The sequence below is a fragment of the Trachymyrmex septentrionalis genome, unplaced genomic scaffold (genome assembly GCF_001594115.1).
Source record: "Trachymyrmex septentrionalis isolate Tsep2-gDNA-1 unplaced genomic scaffold, Tsep1.0 scaffold6, whole genome shotgun sequence".
Lineage (NCBI taxonomy): Eukaryota > Metazoa > Arthropoda > Insecta > Hymenoptera > Formicidae > Trachymyrmex > Trachymyrmex septentrionalis.
In genome coordinates this window covers 3800869-3823087 of record NW_017305778.1, presented here as the reverse complement: position 1 = coordinate 3823087, position 22219 = coordinate 3800869, and the positions used below count along the sequence as shown (strand labels likewise).

Genomic DNA, 22219 nt, shown 5'->3' with positions numbered 1-22219 from the left:
ATTAGATTAGAGATGATAGAGAGTTTTCAGTTTAGCAGTTGGCAATACTCAAAGTTAATCGGAAGGTAACTGGCGTTGGTGAAACTGGCCCATAACTTTCATAATTTCATTTTCTATTTTATAACGTTTAGATTGAATATTCGACTATGACTGCGGTTAAAATCTCACTACAAATTGCTTTGAAGCATTTGGTTGATCAATTAGAAAAAAGAATTTTACAAATTGAAAAATTACAATCAAAAATTGCTTTAAAATATTTATGACATCGCGTTGACCATACCCTGTATCGCATTCCACTTAACGCTTACAAAGCTCGTGGAATCATTTCACCCTTGTTTATGAAATGTTAAACAAGAACAAACGATGCTCGCAAGCGTTGCGAGCGTTAAGTGGAACACAGCCTGTGCCTACTAATAGCGCAAAACGTTACTACGCAGCCACAGAGAAAAGTCTACTGCCAGTTGTAATGGAAGAAACATAGAAATCCACCATGCTGTCAGTGCTGAAAAAAACTACAGTTCACGTAGCGATAACTATAGATTTTTAATACTGGCAATAGTGGCAGTGTATATCGGAACACGGCCCTCTTTTTTTACGAAAAGCTGTTAGCGCGAGAGATGTGTGGGTGGTCCTTTGTTATTCCTACGCGTTTAGGTTGCTCCGAAGGTTAATCCTAACCTATTTTAATCTACATACAAAATTGAAGTAAATTGAAGTTAAACATGTCACATTGCGATACCGATAATAACGGTATGCACAACATGTTGGACGAGATTATTGACCTGGAAAATTGTAGAAAATTAGTCAAATCGTATATCGATTTGGTGAGCATCGTTAAAGTAATATCGCCCTATCTATCATAGTGGCTATTAAAAAAAACTTGTATTTACTTCCAGCACCTGTATAGTGCCGCCTTGTTTTGGGCTGACAAAGTGGTATCTCTGAGTAACGAGGACCCAAAAGATATATGCACTCTCGCACAATGTATGTACCTTATGAAACAGTATCATCGTGCTGCGCATCTTATAAAAAGATATGGATTACAGAAAGTAATTTTAATTTACCATTGATTTTACCTGGATACAATTTGCACTCTATCTCGTTTTATAATACATTGATCATTGTATTTTATTATACACAATTTATTAAGTAATAATTTATTGATACAGCGTGATGTAATGTGTCATTACTTAACCGTGAGGTGTCTGCTAGAAGCAAAGGAATATAACGATGCACTTCAAGTTATTAATGAATCTGAAATATGCACAAACATAACGCAAGCAGGTATTACCTTTCCTGATCGCATGGACATTTTCCACGATGCTCCAAAAAATGTATGAGTACTTTTTTACATCTATATACATGTGTATGTGTATATATATATATATATATATATATAGATATATATGTATATTAATTTGTATTATATCATTTTAAGCTATACAGCTATATTACATTAGAATTTAAGATAACATGAAAATATACAATCTTTTTACAGGTTCAGAGTTCAATATTATATGTGAAAGGAAGAGTATATGAAGCTATGGATAATAGAGCGGTTGCGACAGAGTGTTATAAGCAAGCCTTACAATGCGATGTTTATTCATATGAAGCATTTGAAGCTTTGGTACAAAATCAGATGCTTTCGGCTTCTGAAGGTATATTAATTTTGTGAGATGTGATATAATTTTTTTATATAAATTTTTATATAAATTTTCTTATATAAATTGTGTATATGTTTGTATATGTTTGTGTTAACTTAGAGCGGGAACTATTAGAATCCTTACCATTTGCTGAACAATGTACAGAAGGCGAAGCAGAACTCTTGCGACTGTTATACGATAGCAAACTAAAGAAATATCAAGACCCGAACAGAAAGCAGTCATTAAGTAAATGTAACGTAATGGGCATTTGTCTCACTAATAGATTAGCAAATAATTTGGACATGGAAGTCGCGAAAGCTGAGAAATTATATTACAATTGTGACTATCATCAATGTTTTTCTCTTACGGAGAAGTAAGTAACATGTCTATTAAAATATTATTTTCATTCCATAAAAAACAAAATGTAATGTGATATTTTTAATCCTTAGAATCTTGAAAAAAGATCCATATCACAATTCCTGTCTTCCAGTGCACATTGCCTGTTTAGTTGAACTTAAGAAAACTAATGGTAAGTTTACAATTTTGTTGCAATAAATGAATGATGCTAGAACTTGTTAACAGTGGAACTTTTCCTTAGCTCTGTTTTATCTGGCGCATAGATTAGTTGATTTATATCCGGAAATGGCCTTAGCATGGTTTGCGGTTGGATGTTATTACTACACCATAGGTAAGTGATTACTATTTAGTAAATAATTCTTAAACAAGATTAGTAATAGAAATAGTAGAAAGATATTAAATTTACAGATTATGAAGATTTTTGTGATAGGCTTACAAATAAAAAAAAATTGTTTGAAATTACTTAATAGTATTTAATTTGCTGTACTGCAGGCAAAAGCGACCAAGCAAGAAGATACTTGGCAAAGGCTACTGTCTTGGACAGATTGTTTGGTCCTGCTTGGTTAGCATACGGACATTCCTTTGCAGTTGAAAATGAACATGATCAAGCTATGGCTGCTTATTTTAAAGCGTCACAATTAATGAAAGGTTGTCATCTTCCACTTTTATATATCGGATTAGAATGCGGTTTGACGAATAATCTGAAGCTGGCTGACAAGTTCTTTCAACAAGCTCAAGGAATAGCACCAAACGATCCATTTGTGATACACGAAATGGGTGTTATATGCTTTTATAATTTAGAGTAAGTATTATCTTGGTATTAAATTTTCTTCTACATTTACATATATTTAAAAAACAAAGATTACAAATCTTTGCTCATGTAATTTAGCAATAAATTTTCACAAAAATTATTCTTGTTAAATACAGTTACAAAAATGCAGAACGATTATTTAAGGAAGCTATGAAAAGCATTCAAGGCGACCTAAGGAATGTGATTCTGCCTAGTAAATGGGAAGCCCTATTGAATAATCTGGGCCACACTTGTAGAAAAATGAAAAAATATGACGAGGCACTAGAATATCATCAACAAGCGCTAGTCTTAGATCCTCTAAACCCCTCGACTTATTCGTCGATCGGATTTATTCATGCATTAATGGGTAATATTCAAGAGGCAGTGGATGCTTTTCACAGAGCGCTCGGTCTTAGAAGAGACGATACATTTACCGCAACTATGTTGGGTTACGTCATGCAACAGCTGATTGATGAGGCACCCCCATATCCTGGTACGTACACATTTGAATCAATGTTACAAATAAGTTAAAAAAGGATTATAAAATAATATAAAAAACAGTCAGTTGCAAAATAAATTTATTTTCAAATTCATTGTAACATTGTTACACATTATTAGGAAAAATTGATTAATGCTTCTGAAAAAAAACTGTCCGTTTGCAATGATTGATTTAATTTTTATGCATTATCCTTCTAAATTTATACTTAAAATTATGTAATTTTTTTAGATGCACCTACGGAGATACCGAAATATAAATCTGTAGAGAATGAAACCAGATTGCCTGAGGATAGTGAAGTTAGACTGTCTGTGGAAAATCCTAGCAACGTGGGCAGCTCGAGCGATCAAAATATCGATAAATTAAGAGTAAATCTATTCTCTGGGAGCTGGGGGGAGAATTCCGGCAAAGGGGAAGCCAGTACACTGGAAGCCAGTAAGCTGACAGAGCAACAAACGCGAGATGTATTAGTAGTTAATTACTCGAACGGCGATAGTTCCGAAGTTGAAATGTTAGATTCTTCGACTGCACATATAGAATATAATTAAGCAAAATTTTTTTTATCACAATAAAAGTAACAGTGATTTTCTCATATTAAACAAAGCATCATTTCAAAGATTCAACAATAGCTTCATTTAAAAGGTATTCAGTCTTAAATAGATATTCAGTGTAACAAAATAATATAAGATATAATAATTGTAAATAGCATGTATATATCTTCTTTTCTATATATACTCTAATTTTGATACACCTTATAAAGTGGCAAGATGCTATCGTTGGTGTCTGTAACAAATTTGTTGGCTTGAAAAATAAAGAATGTGAAGACGATTCTAATCACTTCAAGAATCAACTGTAATTTTTTCTAGAAAAGGCATTTTTCTTACATATTTTATTTTGGCTGTGTTTGCTTTGTCGCTCACAACGTTTTAAGCGTCGTTTCATCCTTATTGTTTATTAAATATTGAACTAGGACAAATAATGCTCACAAGTGCTGTAAGCGTCAAAGTGAACACAGCCCTCATCTCAAATGGACTTTAAACTTTCGTTTTTATTCTAAATCTCTTTTTATTTTAAATCTCTTGCTTTTTTTTACAAAAAAGGTGACAAAAAAGCGCGTGGTTCTCGAAGTGTGTAGCAAAAAAGAAAAAGAGAGGACGCGAACGCGAAAGAAAGCTGAAGCGTTTATTAACTTTTAGTAAACACGATGATTTTCTGGTTTTTTACTACACACTTTGAATCATTCGTGTCTCAGGTTAATTTTCATCATTAACAAATGTAAAAAAATTAGGTAATTTTTATAACTACTTTAATCTCAGAAAATATTTATAAGATATATTTTGAAAATTATATATAAACTGTATATAGATGTTTTAATTAATTATAACTTGATGATCCTAGACTTCGAAGAAAAGAAATGAACAGGACACGAATGATGCAATTGTGTGTACTCAGAGTTAATATTTGAGGACAAGCTTCTAAGGCTAAAGTCTCATGAGGTGTATTATATCGTGTATCGCATAACCGCGTAACCAATCAGAAACGATCCACTGTTGTGATTCGTGTTTTACTGATTACTGATTGGCGACACGCGGTTAATATGCCTCATAAGACTCCACCCTATGCCTTATGGGACTCCACCCAAAGCATAAAAAAATAAAAAGAAAAAAAATGAAGTTAGAAAACAGAAAAAAATAGATTTGAAGAAACAGGCAAGAAATAGTAGAGTGAAAGAAGGAGAGAGAAGAGGAAAAGAGTAAAAAGAAGCAGAGATCTCTCTCTCTCTTTAATCGAACTCGCGGTGGGGTAGATAAAAAGATAATATAAATATATAGGAGAGTGTGGATATTCCGTTTCCGCTGCCGTGTGTGTCATCGGCAATAAGTCAGAAAACAAAAACGAGCCTCATTTATCCGAGGGAAACGGCGAGCGGGTAGCGGCGGACGTCACGAGTATTCGCGTGGCCCGTTAAAGACCTCCCACCGCGCTCTCTTCAATCCCGAGAATCCACCCCTCGCCGCCGCCGCCGTTGCCGGTCGCCGTCACCGTCGCCGTCGCCGTCGCCGTCGTCGCCCGTCGGTCCATCGTCACTTGCACGTAACTTCTCGTGGAGCGCGCAGCGTGAAGTCCACTGCTTAATCGTGCGTTGTTGTTAGTGGCGGACGGGATCGAGTCGGCTCCTACTCGCTCGTGTCCCTCGAGACCGTGCGAGAGCGAGCCGCGCCGAGGTGACTCTCTACATTACTCTACAATCTCTACATCGTTGCATCCTCGAGGCTTCCTCGCGACGGGACACTCTCCGCGGCTATGCCCACGCTGATGCAACCGGTAAGTCTCGTCTTACGACATCCGCGATTATCGCGCAAGGAAGGTGGAAGGACGCGAGACTGTGGCTGATTAGCTACGCGAATTAACGCCGGCGACTCCAAGGATTCGGCGTCGCCCGAGTTTCATGGAGGTTCACGTATTTTCTCGCGATTCTAATTGGATTTCAGGATTTAAATCCATTTGTACTTTATACCGTGCGTGAAAGTGTACGAATATTAATATATTATTCAGTTTGCACGATAGATGTATAAATATACTGGAAAGTACACCAAGGATGGGAAAGCGGAAGGGGAGAATTGACAAAGTCACGATATTTTCAGACGTCAGAAAACGGAAAAGAAGCTTCCGGATTCCGTGCTCGACGATCTTAGTGTCGCTATTTTTTTTCTGTTCCTCCTCCCTGGCGATCCCGATCGGCCGCCTTGCCGATCCCGGGTTCTTAACTGGCGAGAGGAATGTTCCAGTTTTGTTAACTCGCGCCGACGACATACCAATCGCGAAGGAATGTATGTCCTGCGCCGCGCGAAACGTAAATAAACACGGCCGATATGCCGTATCCGTGATATAGACGTGGGCACGCGAGAATTTCTGAGCGGATATATTCGTAACACGCCATCTGAGACTCCGCTCCAAGGTAGATTCTGCACCCTCCGCCGTGGCCGACGGCCCACGCGCCGTGGAAGGGTGACCCGTGACCCTCGGGGGTGACGAGGCCGCACGATGAGAATCCGGGTCGGTCGCGGCCGGTCGATCCCTCCCCCCCCCTCCTCCCCCCCTCCCGAGGGGATGGAGACCCGCAATCGTGAAGCTTTTGATGGTAAACACGTGCTCCGCATTACGATACACCTCGGACGAATTCCCCGAAATTCCAATTATCCGGGAATGTGGCAGAATTATCCGAGTTTCGCGTAAATCTCTGCGGTTTGATTCTTGAAAGGTATCTTATACGAGAAATTACATTTTTCTTGGAGTGAGATCCCATTCCAGAAAAAGTAAAAATACTACCACTATTGAAAAAAGAGTGAAAATATTTGCGCTCTTGAATAAGAATGGCAGAATTCACTTCAAAGGGATGAAATGCTATTCCAAAAAAAAAAAAAAAAAAAGAGTGAAAATTTTCTACTCTTATTCGTGAGTAAAAATACCTTTCACTCTTTTTTTCAACAGTGGCAGTATTTTCACTCTTTTAGAATGAGATTTTACTCCAAGAAATTTAGAGAGTAGAGAAATCTGTAATATACATAACGTATATTATGATATTTAATACTTAATTACCTCGGCAAAAATGAGGAATTATATTTGTATTTATATATTCTATTAGATTTTTTAATTTGTGAGGAAGACTAATATGTCCCGTTTCTACCACTATATATTAACTTTAATCTCGGTTCAACTTACTCTTCATCTCTTTCTAATTCTTAGAACTAAGAAAAAGTGAAGACTTAAGTGAAGACTTAATTGAACTATCGTATTGTTTGTAAATTGAACTTGGTAGAAATGGGCTTAGTAGAAATTAGTGAAGTAAAGTCGAAACGTATCCTATAATTTTCTCTCTCTTTTTTTTTTCTTTAGATATATATATATTTATATACAGTGCTGAAATAAATATATATTCTCTCTCTCTCTCTCTCTCTCTCTTCCCCCCCCCGCCTCTGTCCCCCTCCTTTCCTTCTTTCTTTCTCTTTTTCTTTTGCTTTCTCTTTTAATTATACGTTTCTGCCATCGCAATGATAAATCCTAAATTAGATCCTAAATTAAATAAATACGCCGGCAGAATGAAGAATTAGCCGTCTCCCGGATAAGACGGATTTCGTGGACGACACAACAAAAGATTGATCGAGCTGATGACCTCCACAATTACCCGTGACGATTCGACAGTCGAAAACTGAAATTCTGGGAAAAGCTGCGGAATGTGTTTTCCGGCGGCTCCCTCATACCTAAAGAATTTTTGTTTTTTTTTTTTTTCGCGAATTCCATGAACGTACCGCGCCACGCCGGCGTCCTTCAGAAGGCGCTCTGTTTTCGATTTCGTTCGCGCCGCGCAGTCTATCGGCGTCGCTCGTATAGTTCGTGTACGATAGAGGAAGATCCGTTAGAATAGAGGTATGTACGTCGGATTTCTAAAGTAAAACATGGATTTCTCGTTAATAGGGGAGTGTTTGCAACAATGTGAATTTAGATACGGTGAACGCTAAAGTCATGTTATCCTTTTCTTAGTTAGTTGTTAAAAAGAAGACCTTACCTTAACGTTCACCGTATCTGGATAAACGGTATTGCAAAAACTCTTTAATGATTGATGACGAGCCTCTGGGAAAACAGACGAGCTACGAGTGCGACCAAGAATATCGTGATACTCTGATATAATTAGTGTATTCGAGACATACTACTACTCGTCTGTTTATAAATTATAAGTAGATCTATATCATATTACTTGTAATTGCTTATGTGCGTCAATTGTGTGTAATTTGGGATACTTGCTCATACCTAGTGAAAGCGGGAACCTGCAAGACGCCGAGAGTTGGGAAACCGGATAGTTTTTTGAATTCTCTAAACAATTGAGTTCGGCAAGGACGAGTGAAGGACTTCGAAAAAAAGCATACTTTTGTAAGAATCCAGTTTTCAGTGTGTAAAGCACCGTGGAATTCCGCTTTCGTAAAAGGGAATTTGATATCACGCGCGTCGAACTACGACGAATTACTTACTTTCACGGAGAAATCAGCTTTACGCGTATCCAATTTCCATTCACGTACTCGGCTTACGGCACAGTTGAAAATTTGTACGATGAAAAATTAAACATCCGTTGCCCAATTTATGACTCACGCGTAATGAAAGCTGAAGATCCTCCTCCATTTTAATAAGTTTTGTGTGAAAGTTATAAATTTTTATTCTCCCCTGAAGTTCTACGCCGATGAAGACATCATGACCTTATTTGTCATTCATAAGTAATAAATGAAGGCATGATGATATCCTGTGATATCATTATGATTCTGTGTGTGGGAATATTCGCGATAGAATATTATTCGGGATATGTGCGGGATTAGTAACTACTAAAGTAAACATTGATTTTACAGTCAGACATCACACTGGTGAACGACGAGAGCGACGAGACGGACGTCGGATTCGACCAAGGCATACCGATGCTTCATCAGGATTCGCTGCACCATCAGGATGCAACGCAAAACCGAGAGCGCAGCAAGCTGCTGCTGCGTAAACTAAGCCAGACCCGCGAGCGAGAGCGAGGCAAGGAACGCGAACAGGAGCGTGAGAGATTGCATCAGTTGCAATCGATCAACAATCTGCTGCTCGATTTGCCAACGCCGCCGTCGCCGTCGCATCTTCCAAATTTTTCGCAGGACGCCTCCCAGTCGGACAAGAACATCAGCACCGATGGTAAGACGGAATGCTTTTTGCCCCACGAGATTTACTTAAATTGGGTCAGCTCCAGTTAAAGATTTGTCGATGATAAAGTAAAATTATCAGGAACTTTGAAAATTCTCTTAGAAACTAGGACTGATATTCCATAGTCTGTTCCTATTTAAAGACTTAAGATAGTAAAATGGTTCTTTGATTGGTTTGTTACATTTTCAGGTTTTAATCTGTAATTGGAACATATTCTGATGATCCTTGGACTTTTCTTAACTTTTAAGTAGTAGATTTAAAATAATTTTATGTTTCACACAATCTTATTTTTTACAGTTTTAAGCTTAATTGTTTTAAAACGTAATAAAATTAATGAAAATTTTAGTAGGTCCTAAGAGCTTATGTTTCTTTAACATAAAAAATATATTTCTGTTCTGTGTTAATATATAAGAACCTGTTGTGAATACCGTTCTAAAAATAATTTTTGAAAAATCTAGACTTTAAGGAATTTTTTGAGCCTCTCGATTCTTTATCTCGCACTTTTTTTTCATTTTTCTTTATGTGATTGTAGTGTGCTAAGGGCTGTCGCATCCACTTCGTACCAGTAATTATAAGACGTACTGTAAGAATTAGCCAATTACAATCAAGAATTATCAAATATTTTCTTATTAGCTCTGATTAGCTAATTTTTATAATACATTTTACGGTACGTTTTATGGTACGAAAAATGTGTGCAATGGCCCTAATGATTTTTTTCCTACAGGTGACAGCGCAATCTCTGATATGTTCGGACTGGGCTTGCCTCGAGGATCTCTGATGGGAAATCAATCGACGATCGGTTCCTCAAGCTATCGTAATTATCAGTACAGCAGTTTCGACCAAACGCAAGGATCTTTACAACACGAGGTAAATTATAAGATGAAAAAGATCTATGACATTTTTTTTTGTTTCAATGTAAGACTTCGAATTCTTAATGAAATTATTAAAAGTAATGAGAAGTTTATTTTTATTATGACGAATATGGTTGAATGATACTTTAATTGAGAACATATAAAAAACGATACACGATCGAGATATTTAATATGGTTTTTATTACAACTTGATAATAGTAGTAGAGTAGGTGGATCAGTAGGAGCGTCGATACGATGCTGTCGGTTCGTGATAAGGCTCATTACCATTAATATACAAAAACAACATAGTATAAAGACCTCGCGAGGTGATCCTAAACTGAAATGATACAATTTAGTAATCGACAGAAGATGATGCAATTTAATTACATCGGGAAAAATAAATTATAAGGTTATTTATAAATTAATAAATAAACATTTTTTGCGTATTTCCAAATAAATTTTTACTCATTTCCCAAATAAAATTTTACTTATTGCAAACAGAAAGTTTGTCGTATGAGAAAGAAATGTATATGTTTGCTTAATTTTATATTATTTTATTATATTTTATTTCATATTGGCAATATCTCACAGAAAATTATACTGCTACTCTGACGCTACTATTACTACCCGAAATTGCTTTCCACTGTGAAATAAGAATACATCCGACTCTACAACGGTTTGATAAAAAAATGCGATAACTTTGGTAAATTGTAAATTTTACATGGAGAATGACAATAAAGATGATAAACGCAACATAAAGCATATTGCTAGAGGCATTTACTCGGCGGTGCAATAACCCGAACAATGAACATTCTTCCTATTGGAATAACTCCAACTACCTTATTCCATCTCATTTTCCGATTCCAGCACTTAACAGTCAATGTTTGTACTATACTGTATTATATATTACATGGATATCACAAAACTACTATGTTTCCTTTCAATGATTTATTTCGTAGCAAGTCCGCAACTGATTTTTTTTTTTTAAATAGAAATTTTATCTCATTCATTACTTTTCAGGTTATGATGTATTACAGCAAATATTTGAATATTTCAAAGAACAAAATAGAGTTTTATTTATAATAGATTTTTAATAAAGAATTTGAGTTAAGTGTAATGACCTAAATAAAATGTATGGCGCTAAGCAATCTCGATGGCCGGTCGAGAATCCATTGCTCCGAGCCAAACGGCTCTATTAGAATGCATGTCTCGCCTTCCTTTAATTCGAGCCGACGCAAAGTTGTTACCATTTCAAAAGATCGCACTCTCTTCGCACTCTCGCACTGTCGCGTAATATTGCGTTTCAATTTGGATGTGTTCCAAGTACTCCGAAACACATGTGCGCGGAGAATATTCCTCGTCTCTTCCTGTTTCTCTTCGAAATGCAAATTTCGGCATGCTGCTTAACCAGATATGAAATTCTAAACTTGAATTTATTTCTCTACGTCATTTCTCTACAAGATTAATGTGTTAACGTAGCATATTAATTTTTGTATTCTCACAGCGTCAAAATCTTTGAATACATGGAGACAGTGTCAATTTTTCATCTTATAGTATTCATAAGAGAAGTACGATTTGTTTATAAAAAAATAGAAGTTAAAAGTTACTTTCGACTTTTCATTCTGTCGATATCGCGACTTGACCTCTCTATGTATAATTACGTATTATTTGTGCACACAGTGTCGGAATCATGGTTTCTGCTCGAATACCTCAGGCCTGGATATTCCGAGCTCACCGAATTCAATGACTACTCCCGGCAGTCCGAGCACACCTGGCAGCTTCACTTCAGATCCTTACAGCTATTCGTCCACTGCCAGTACCAGCACAAACACGCCGTCCTCACCAACCAGTCGACCGTCATTCCAATATCCGGGCTCTTCATCATCACCCACCGATTCGTCATATTTTGGCCGTCCTATACGAGGCTGCTCTACACCATACAGGTAATTAAGTATCAGTGAAATGAGGACAAAAAAATCGCAAAAGCATTAAGTCTAATAACACAGTTTAATACTTTATTTAGAACCCTTTTTTGTGTTCTAAATAAAGTGTTTTCCGATGGATTTTTGTTCGTTGAAAACGAATCCGGCCGTGAAATTTACTGAACACGTCAGGTTTTCAAGAAAATTGAGATTAAAATTGGCGTTTTTTGTCATATTTATCACTTTTTTGCCAAAATAAATTTTTTTCCATTTGCGTAATTAGCATATTATAAATCATATTATAAATCAAGTTGAATATATATAATATGATTATTACTATTTATAAATGTATAAAATATAAGTACATGAATTATAATAGTAAGAAATAAACGATTTCATGGGATAGTTGGCGTGCCAAAGTGCGTGACTATGTTCCTAATCAGTAAAAATATTTGGAAACGTAATTACGTGTGAAATCTCTGACAGTGCGCATTATAATAACTGTACCGTGATAAATATAAATTTATTTTTTAGGTAAAAGCGCTTTAAAGTGGCGTAAACAAAATTGAAAAAAAAATTTATTTTGGCCGCAAAAAAATTGTAAATATGACCAAAAATTTTTGCACATTTAATCTTAATTTTTTTCAAAAACCTGACGTGTTAAGTCAATTCCGCGACCGGATTCGTTTTCAGCAAATAAAATCTATCGGAAAACACTTTGTTTATTTAGTTCTCTAAAAAAGGTACATTTTTCTATAATTGTGTAATATAAAATAAAACTTACAAAATAAAATTTTTCTAAATATTTAAGTTAATATTGAATTTTAATTTGCAATAATGAACTTAAGAAAACGAATTTTAACATTTGCTACTTCTAGACAAATTAACATATGTGTATATTAATTCTATTCTATTAGCTATATTAACTTAATGTCTAGAATTGAATTAATTACATTGTAAAATATTGTTAAATATTGATAGACAATTATCGAATTTTAATATACTTTGTATATTCCACAAATGGTAATTTATTGGTACTAGTGATTGTGGTAGCCCAACATTGGAATTCTCTCATCTTCTGGGATGTAACGGCTCGCGTTCCAATTCACCGGCGGACTCTGAGACAAGTGGCATTGGTAGCGCGGATGGCTCCTTATCTGACATAATATTGGTGAGAAGTTAAATACTCGAACATAAATATTTAATTGCCTAAATAATATATCGTTCCCTAAGCATTACTGTCAAAAACGCTCATTTATAGAATTGTTTGTCGTTGAATTCTTCATCGAATTCTTGCTTCCCGCCGTCTCTGGACTCCATAATATCAAAGACAAACACGTGCCCGAACAACAGAACGGCGTTTGAGCGTATGGCTGTAAAAAAATATTTGTCATCGTTACAACAGAATTCAACGAGCTCGCATTATTACCAGCATCATCACGGACTCGGGCAAAATCGCAGTAATTTTCTCAATTCTCTCTTGAGCCATGAGAAAAATTGCTGTACCGGACTTGGAAATGCTGCGCGCAGATTGGCCCAACCAGTGTCGCTCGATCGTGTAGCGAGGTCTCACCGAAATGCTGCTGGTCAGTATCGTATATATGTATGGTATACATGTACATGTGTGTGTGTATGCGCGCGCGCGTGTGTGTATAAAAGACTTGCAATTATCTCACATTATTGTAATTATTTATTAACTATACAATACAATAAATTATTCAAATAATACAAGATTGCTGTAAATTTGCATCCATATTCTATATATTACATTCTATACATTTTTTTAATGAATTTGAAAACTTCTTTGATAAAAACATCGCAATATTGAGTTTTGAGTTTTAAACTGAAAATGATAAGTTTTTATGAATAAAGTTTTTTGTTTCAGTTTAAATCTTTAAAAATTTTATTTTGTACAAAATTTTAAATTCCTAATTATTTTCGAATATATTGATTAAATCATTGGAAATATATATTGATTAAATGATTAATGGAAATATCGAAACAAATTGATATTGAATTGACTTTTTATTTTAGCACATTGTTATCCAACATGTACATGGAGTGGTTTTCTGCCTCAAAGCATCGAAGAACCAGTCGCTTATTCTCCCAAAGTTTTTCTGGGAGGTGTACCATGGGATGTTACAGAAGCTATCTTAATTTCAACATTTAAACAATTCGGACCGGTTCGTGTAGAGTGGCCCGCAAAAGCACCATCTGCTCAGCCAAAAGGATACGCTTATATTATATTCGAATCAGAGAAACAGGTGTATATTAATTCTATTTTTATTGAGTATTGATTTGATAATGAATATTTGTTATAGAAGATAAATTATTGTGAGATAATGTGATTGTATATAAACTACTTTCAGGTCAGGGCAATGTTGTCCTGTTGCACTCACGACATTACCAATGGAAAAAGATGGTATTACAAAATTATATCCAAGCGTTCAAAACCGAAAGATGTACGTCAATAACATCATGCATATATCCGGAATTGTATCATTAAAATTGAATCTTGTATATTTTATTATTTTAGGTACAAGTGATTCCATGGATTCTCGAAAATAGCAACTACATCAAATCATCATCACAGAGACTCGATGCACACAAAACGGTATTTGTTGGTGCACTACACGGAATGTTAACGGCCGCAGGACTGGCGAAAGTCATGGATGATCTTTTCCATGGAGTTATTTACGCAGGTAATTATTATTTATTTCTTGATTATTAAATATTTTACTTTTAATCTTATATTTTATTTTATATTATATAAATAATTTCTACACACGCATATATTTACAAAATTAATAAAAATAAATATTATCTTAGGTATAGACACGGATAAGTATAAATATCCAATAGGATCCGGCCGTGTTACATTCAGTACGAAACAATCGTATTTTAAAGCGATCACTGCTTCCTTCATAGAAATTAAAACTGACAAATTTACAAAAAAGGTACGCTGGATAAAATTATGTATAATTAATACTATTATTTTAAGATAAAACTTCTATATTATATTATTCTATTGCAGGTACAAGTGGATCCGTACATCGAAGAATCGATATGCTCCGTATGCGTTGTGCAACAAGGACATTACTTCTGCCGTGATGTGGTATGAAAACTTAATTTTTAATTATATTTTTATATAGAATTCTAATTTCTATCTTTTATAAATACTTTTGCTTTTAACATCATGTTATTTATGTGCTCATTATATGTTCATGATATACATCTATAATTTTTTTTACAACTCGCTTTATACGTACCTATATTAAATTCTGTACGATTTGTTTTCAGGCTTGCTTCCGATACTTTTGCCGCAGCTGTTGGCAATGGCAACACGCCGTGGACTCGATGTCACATCACACACCTCTGACGCGGAACTCAAAGACGAATCAAGTAATAGGATTGAATCCGAATTTCGGAATAAACAACTGTCCCCGTATATCAAATACGACCATGATCTAAAGGAGGTGACGTGTGAAAACAATATCTTATGTGCGGCCAGTAAAATTGCTTTTTGTTCGCGCGCCCGTCACCTCCCTCTTTTTTTTGTTCCTTTTTGACTCTACCGGTTATAACCGACGTTGCGCCGCCTGACCTAGAACATCGGGTAACAGGGTGCAGACTTAGTTTTTATCGCGTAGCCGCAGATAGCTTAGAATTAGTCCGACATACGGGGACACGCCGATTGAGCTTGCGAACGCGCAACGATTGGTTCATTATCGTTACCGTGCGTGCGAAAGGACAAGATGAATATTGAAAATCATGTTTGTTCCAAAAAAAAGTTCCTATTGCGAACGCAGTTTTTACTACGTTCGAGAAAAACGATATATTTTTATTTAGTACGTTCACTTAGAGAGACAGGTTCTCTTATCGATTTTTTTTTACCGCTAAATATCGCCAAAACAGTAGATGCTAGGATTATGGCCGTGATCGTGCATTAGGAATACGCACATGTACACGTACGTGTATACACAGTTTTTTTCGTTAAGAGTCGTGAGAATTGTATTGTGGCTTTCACAGTGACAATAATTTTTTACGCGAGACACGATAGGGCTCCGTTATAGCAATTTTGAGCTGGGCTCAATGAAAAACGTAGAAACTCAGGAAATCTAATAGCATCGTCAGCATCATGCGTTTATCGTGTTAAAGTATTACGCTTAATTATGTATTGTTACGATAATGCTATAGAAAAGATTATTCTGAAATGGCGAGATAATAATTATTTTGTAATTATTTGTCATTACTACATTGCGCGCGTAATCTGATAATAATGTGATATAACGAGAGACTTGCCGAATGTACTGTACAACTCGCTAATCGTTCTTCCATTACGATACTTGTCGATGACGTTAAACATTGTTAATTTTACGTTAGATTACAATGTATCTCTACATTCGATTAGCGGTATAACGTAAATATGTTGCGTTATTGACCGCGATCGACTGGATTTTTGTACTATTAGCCGAAGCGAGCGGCTGCCACAGATATTTCGCTCATATGGATTGTTTAACGGTTGACGAAATGGAGAAGTACATGGTCTACGATTCTGGCGCGGATTGTAGGGGAATTGAGTCGTTTTTATTTTTTTTTCTTTTTTTTCTTACTATGTACAATTATGTTACATCTCTTCTTTAAATAAGGTTTATCCTTCACTCGCGTTTCTCCCGTTTTGATACAATTTTGTTGAATTAAAAGCCAGATTTTTGCAGATATTCGATGTCTGTTTTTATTTTTTATTTGCCATTCCATTTTCATATTTATCAATAAGTCGGTCTTGTCAATGATAAATGTTATTGAGACAGCTCGTCTTAAATATGCGTTCTTAAAATTGAACATTTTATTTCCTTATCTATATCATCATCTTTTACAAACTATAATTTTAACTGATTAATAAAAATCAATTTGATCATAAGCGATTTAAAACGTAATTAAAATAAATGTTATTTTTATTTTAATCTTTTTATATTAATATCAAACCGAAAATATTACGAAGTTTAAACAATCTTATAGCAATCTTCTTTTTACTCAGATTTCACGTTATTGTAACAATTTGTTTATTTTTACGTTAAAGTAATATTTAGTTTGGAATTTTATTGTTGTGTATGCATACGTACGTTTATTTTAACGGGAATGTCGATAGTAATAAGATGTTAAGAAAAAGTAATGCCGATAGATAAAATGAGGGCCAATATATTTGGCCAATAACAAAAGTGCACAATATATTACAATACAATACTTACAAAAGAAATCTAAAACTGTCCGCTCGAGTGATAATAATGAATTTGCATGAGGCAGTTAAATATAAAGCTAATATTCTCTGAAAAATATTTGTGAATGATTCATTATATATCCGATTAAATACATATATATCACTATATATGGTTCACAAATGATAACGTTGCTACATATATAAGCAATTTTTGAAGAAAAGTGCTTTAAAAATTAAAAAATACAAATATACTTTATATCTATTCAAATATATATACGTATATTCAAGGTGCTTCGGATATATTTCAAAGACATTTAATCTGTAAATTATTCTATACAACAATATTATCGAATCTAATTTCGACAGAGTTTTATAGGAAAGAAATTTTAATTACCTAAACAGCATGCCGTTTGAAAAGATTTCAATAAGTCGTGCCTTTTAATGTAATTTTCACAGATTTGTTTATATAACAAAATAAATTATTTTTTAAGCTAAAACTTACAGTATGCATGCATAATGTTGAACTTTTAACGGAATTAGATCAAGGGATCTGCGCTCCATTGATTGGATTGGAATATATATATAGTTTATTTAATTAAATATTTAGTACAGAGAAATATTCTTTTTGGAAAAATTAAATAAGATTGAGATAAAGAGAAATCTGATATAATATTGGTGTAATCGAGCTCCGATTAGTTGTAAGCCATGATGTAATGATGGATAGCATCGTGATGAAAGTCCAAAGTTTAACTTCAGTTTAAGTTCAGATAAAAAGTGCCTCTTTTAGCTTTTATTAATAATCTTCAGGAATTAACAATAATATGTATAATTATGTGTACATAACATATTAAACAAATTTTATGACACTACTATGCATAAACCAGAGAACTAATATAATAACTCAAAAATAAAGCTTCGTCTGAATATATACACGATACTTATATATCCGATTTAAAAGCTTCATTCATGGTTCATAATATTTAACTCTTAATGTTTCGGTCACAATGTTATCATATATACGATATATGTATTTACGGAAAAGTTAAATTTAAATAAATTTAAAACTAATTAGTCATTGTTTTAAGTATTAATTACAAAGTTTAGACTTAATTTTTTCGTATAATATAATTTGTCATTGTCACTAGAAGTTGTGCATACTTAGTGTTATTTAATAAAAGCCTAAAAAATGACAAGGATTTAAAAAAAGTTTTAAAGTGGCCTTTATTTATACAAACAGTTTTTAACAAAAATAGAATAATGTATTATTAGATAAGTACAATTAGATAAGTACAATACAACGAATGAAATCTTTTTCTTGTTCTCTCACTAAATTCCTATTATGTATACGTTACTGGAACTAATAAAGCATTTTTTTACAGCCATATATATATGTATGTAATATTTAATAAAATCGCGAACGAAGATTGAAATATTTTTTTTTATTTCGGAATGCAATTTATATTGTAAAAATGCAAAGTACTTCTCAACTTGAACGGTGAATCTATCATTTTAAAAGATCGTCAAAGCTACAACAAAAATATAATCTAATATATTTTTGATCCGTATTAATTTTTTATTTAATATCAATATATATACAACACAACCTTATACGTAGTATATACAACACATTCACCCATATTTTTTGCAATCGATAAAACCTCTCCCAAACTAATATTTAAAAGTATTTTCAACTTTTTATTTGGCGGCTGAGAGCTTGATAAAGTCCAATTAATGACGATATTGTACCAAGTGCACCAACATGCCATGTTTTTAAACGGCCTCCCCAAAGTACTCCTGGTGGTAAATAGCTGATTGCATAAGAAATATCTAGCATTGTACGTGTGCATGTCAATAGTGCACTTCGTCGATGCTCATTGAGGTCTTTCAATGTGATACTAAATTAAAAAAAAAAAACATAATTAATTTTTATATTTTTTAAAGAATAATATTATTGAGAGATAAATCATTTAAAACTTGATATTATTACAAATATGATAAGATACTCACTGTGTAATAACATTCCTTTTTTTCAATCCTATTTTATATCTTTGAAGTTTTTGTAATAATCTAAACGATCTGAAATAATAATGAAATATTTTACGTTTTATCTTTTAAATGTGTATTTTTAAGAAAATAATAATTATCATAGAATTGTTCTATAAAATAGTGTGCATTTTCAACAACTATGAAAATATTTGAAATATTATAAAACATTTTGGCTTACTTCAATAACGACAGGTGTAGAGAAACTATCCAAAACCAAGTTGTAGCAAGATCCCATTTGTCATTATTAATTGATACAATATTATGCTGGCCAGCCCAAGCAATATGCTCTATGGGAGAATAAATGACGTCTACTACATTTTGTATCACTTGGCTCCATCTAATCAACCAGTCAGGTTCCTATTATTAGATTACATATGAAATTTAAATGACTCTAGAAAAATAACGCAATGCATTTCCATTATATAGTATTCTTGAGGTAGTTAATTAAAAGTTTTCAGCTATGTAGTTAAGTTCTTAATTTTTAATTGTACACAATTAATTTGTATTAAATTAATAGAGATACCTGCTTTCCCCATCCATATGTCATCATGTAGTGAAGCGCTGGAAGATCATCTAGCAAGCGCAACATTACCCTACATTCGCTCATCTGACTTCCAAAGGTCTTGAGTTTCTTTTCAGTACTTTTAGATGAAGTACATGCAGTAAGTAACTTTGCCGCATAAGACAAAGTTCTTAACATCTTATCTCTGCCGGAATATGTTTCCAAATAATTGCTCATGAGTGGAAGATCCATTTTGTCCCTTATTTATCTACAAAAAGAAAGAATTGAGGTGCTTAATAATTTGGCTGTAGGTTTACTGCAACAAAAGTTGTAAAATGTATGCTATAATTAATTTGTTACAAAACAAGAATTTGATATAAATAAAATAGATTAAATCCTCTTATTTTTATCTATTGAAGAAAATATATAAAAAAAGAAATAAGAATATTTAATCTTTGCTTTTGTAAAAATTATAAAATGAATAGAATTATAATAAACAATTCTTAAAAAAAAACTTAATAAAAACTTAAAATTTTAGACAAAAACAAAATCAATTAAGATAATACAGATAGTAACTGTTCCAAGATAAATAACTTTATAATAGGTATCGCAGGATTATATTAAAAAGAATTACTTCTATTCTTGTAATTTTATTTGACATTCATACAAATCACATGCGTTTCCTTGCATTTTATTTGTTTTATAAACAAACAATTCTACATACCTAGAAAAGAGTTTCTATAATCTGTAATACCGACGAGTCTTCTCTTTCTATAATCCTGATGAAATATGCGCAGTCACGCTCAGGTGTATTCTGTTAATATAACAATTGTTTTTATTACGGCATATGTTACAAAGCACATTCGTTCGTCTTTCTCGGTTTGTCATACGAGAGAAAGTCCAGTGATTTGCACATAACCAACATCGTCATCGTTCAGTCTGCATTCGAATTCGTCATGAACCGGTTGTGCCGCACACAAATGCATTGGTTAATACTGAACTGAAGATAATTTTCACATATCTATTCATCTAAAACGATCCTAATTGACATATTCCACTTGGAAGAATAGTCAGCTGATTCGCGTATTTAGTACGCCATCTGGCGTTCGTATGCATCGTATTGTTAGCTTTTTGAATCTTGGTCTTGTCACAGAGTCTGCAATTATTATCGGTGTGTTGTTGCATAATAAAAATCTATTGTTGAATATACAGTGCAAGATCACTGTTAAAGATTATAAAAGAGAATAATGCTCTCAGAAAGCATTTTTCTTTTTCTTTCGTAAATAGATTTATTTATATCAATGTGTGTAATTGTATTATCAAATACAAATTATAAAATAAAAATTTTTATAGAAATAGTTTTCTGCCATTTTCTCTGCCTACAGATGTAGGGACCGTTACAGGTTTCAATAGTAACAGCCATGTGTCAATATTTTTGTCTGATATTGCAAGATACGTACATTACATAATCGATCAACCTCGGGCGTGTATAACTATATTTGTACATTATATTTATGCGTGCACTTTACAAAATATAAAAATAGCTTAAAAATTAATTCAGGATATCAAAGATATCGAGGAAACTCGTTACTTAACTTTAAATACATTAAACTACATTAAACTTTGAAAGTATCATACGAAAAAACTTTGATATCGTAATTAGATAAACATCAGTTGTCAATAAAAAGGTTACACCAATGGTAACGACAATTCTTTACATCCAAACAGCACGGAATATTTATGATAAATATTTATTAATATTCATTTTTTTAAATGTTATATAAATAAAATATTTTATACATATATTTTATATAAAGCTTTATTTGAAATATTATTAAAATATGGACTAAATATTTTATGTAATGTTTATAATAAATATAAATAAATATTTCAATATTTATACAATAAATATTTATGATCTGTGCAATCTAATAGCATTTTCGGCTCGACTACAGATTTGCACCAATCTGGGTTGAATTAATGATATTCATGTTCTCCTATTGACACAATATGTAACGTACATCAATCAATAACAGACATTAATCCAATCCAGGTTGTAAATCCGGTCGGGCCGAAAACGCTGTAAGATCACAAACATATTTACAAAATATTTAAAATAAGTCTTTTGTAAATATTTATAAATATTGCGTGCTGTCTGGATTACTTCGATATAAGAATAAATTAAAAGCATTGTACAAAAGATAGTGTTAACTATAATTAAATTTTAATTGACCTCTACATTAGCATTAATCTCTATTAAATTATGAGTTTAAATTTTGATTATCTTTATCTTTATGCGCTAACGATATACATTTTATGTGTATATGATTAAATAATTGTGGGCTCCAGAAAGCAGAACACAGTCAAGATGTTTGACCTGTTGACGATTAAGCGAAAAATAATTTGTTATTATTTCTTGTTATGTTTTTGTGCCTTAAGACAGTTAAGCTCGGACAAACGATGAAACACAGATTTAGTAGCGAACTGCGAATGGAATTACAGTTTGATGTGAGTAGTTAATTTAAGTATAAAAATTATTTGCGAGCAATAGATTTAATGCAGGTAGTTTAATTCTTTTTGCGTAAAAAGAAACTGATGAAATTATACCAAAATACTAACTTTATATTTGTGATAAATATAATAATAATAATAATAATAATAATAATATAG

General features: G+C 33.4%; 4 protein-coding genes across 7 annotated transcripts in view; 3 read left to right on the top strand and 1 right to left on the bottom strand.

The window, feature by feature from the left end:
- The first annotated feature begins 308 nt into the window (after positions 1 to 308).
- LOC108752242 (cell division cycle protein 16 homolog) lies at positions 309 to 3885 on the top strand. 2 transcript variants are annotated; one of them, XM_018492940.1, is made up of 10 exons: positions 309 to 824; positions 897 to 1049; positions 1170 to 1334; positions 1499 to 1658; positions 1764 to 2016; positions 2093 to 2172; positions 2242 to 2331; positions 2493 to 2802; positions 2928 to 3283; positions 3518 to 3885. In XM_018492940.1, exons 1-10 carry the CDS (start codon positions 723 to 725, stop codon positions 3832 to 3834), a joined length of 1986 nt encoding a protein of 661 aa, XP_018348442.1. In that variant the 5' UTR covers positions 309 to 722; the 3' UTR covers positions 3835 to 3885. The 2 variants fall into 2 exon arrangements, with proteins under 2 accessions (XP_018348442.1, XP_018348443.1); XM_018492941.1 differs by lacking the exon at positions 309 to 824 and having other exon boundaries at positions 914 to 984.
- Positions 3886 to 5357: 1472 nt separating this feature from the next.
- LOC108752359 (cytoplasmic polyadenylation element-binding protein 1) lies at positions 5358 to 16555 on the top strand. Of its 3 annotated transcripts, XM_018493158.1 has the most exons (13): positions 7675 to 7714; positions 8100 to 8215; positions 8683 to 9001; positions 9735 to 9877; positions 11542 to 11804; positions 12825 to 12954; positions 13045 to 13369; positions 13818 to 14047; positions 14153 to 14245; positions 14320 to 14485; positions 14613 to 14740; positions 14818 to 14898; positions 15084 to 16555. In XM_018493158.1, the coding sequence occupies exons 3-13, from the start codon at positions 8749 to 8751 to the stop codon at positions 15252 to 15254; spliced, it is 1983 nt and encodes a 660-aa protein (XP_018348660.1). In that variant the 5' UTR covers positions 7675 to 7714; positions 8100 to 8215; positions 8683 to 8748; the 3' UTR covers positions 15255 to 16555. The 3 variants fall into 3 exon arrangements, with proteins under 3 accessions (XP_018348658.1, XP_018348659.1, XP_018348660.1); XM_018493156.1 differs by lacking the exons at positions 7675 to 7714; positions 8100 to 8215 and adding an exon at positions 5358 to 5611; XM_018493157.1 differs by lacking the exon at positions 8100 to 8215 and having other exon boundaries at positions 7662 to 7714.
- Positions 16556 to 18510: 1955 nt separating this feature from the next.
- On the bottom strand, positions 18511 to 19675 carry LOC108752215 (peroxisomal membrane protein 11C). The gene is made up of 4 exons (XM_018492893.1): positions 19571 to 19675; positions 19226 to 19384; positions 19058 to 19077; positions 18511 to 18527 (listed from the first exon to the last, which is right to left on the bottom strand). Exons 1-4 carry the CDS (start codon positions 19585 to 19587, stop codon positions 18511 to 18513), a joined length of 213 nt encoding a protein of 70 aa, XP_018348395.1. The 5' UTR covers positions 19588 to 19675.
- A 33-nt stretch (positions 19676 to 19708) lies between these two features.
- Positions 19709 to 22219, top strand: part of LOC108752214 (N(4)-(Beta-N-acetylglucosaminyl)-L-asparaginase-like) — a 5273-nt gene continuing 2762 nt past the window's right edge. Inside the window, exon 1 of the mRNA XM_018492892.1 lies at positions 19709 to 19856. Within this exon, the coding sequence (XP_018348394.1) occupies positions 19785 to 19856 (72 nt within the window). The 5' untranslated portion in view covers positions 19709 to 19784. The remainder of the gene's footprint in view (positions 19857 to 22219) is intronic.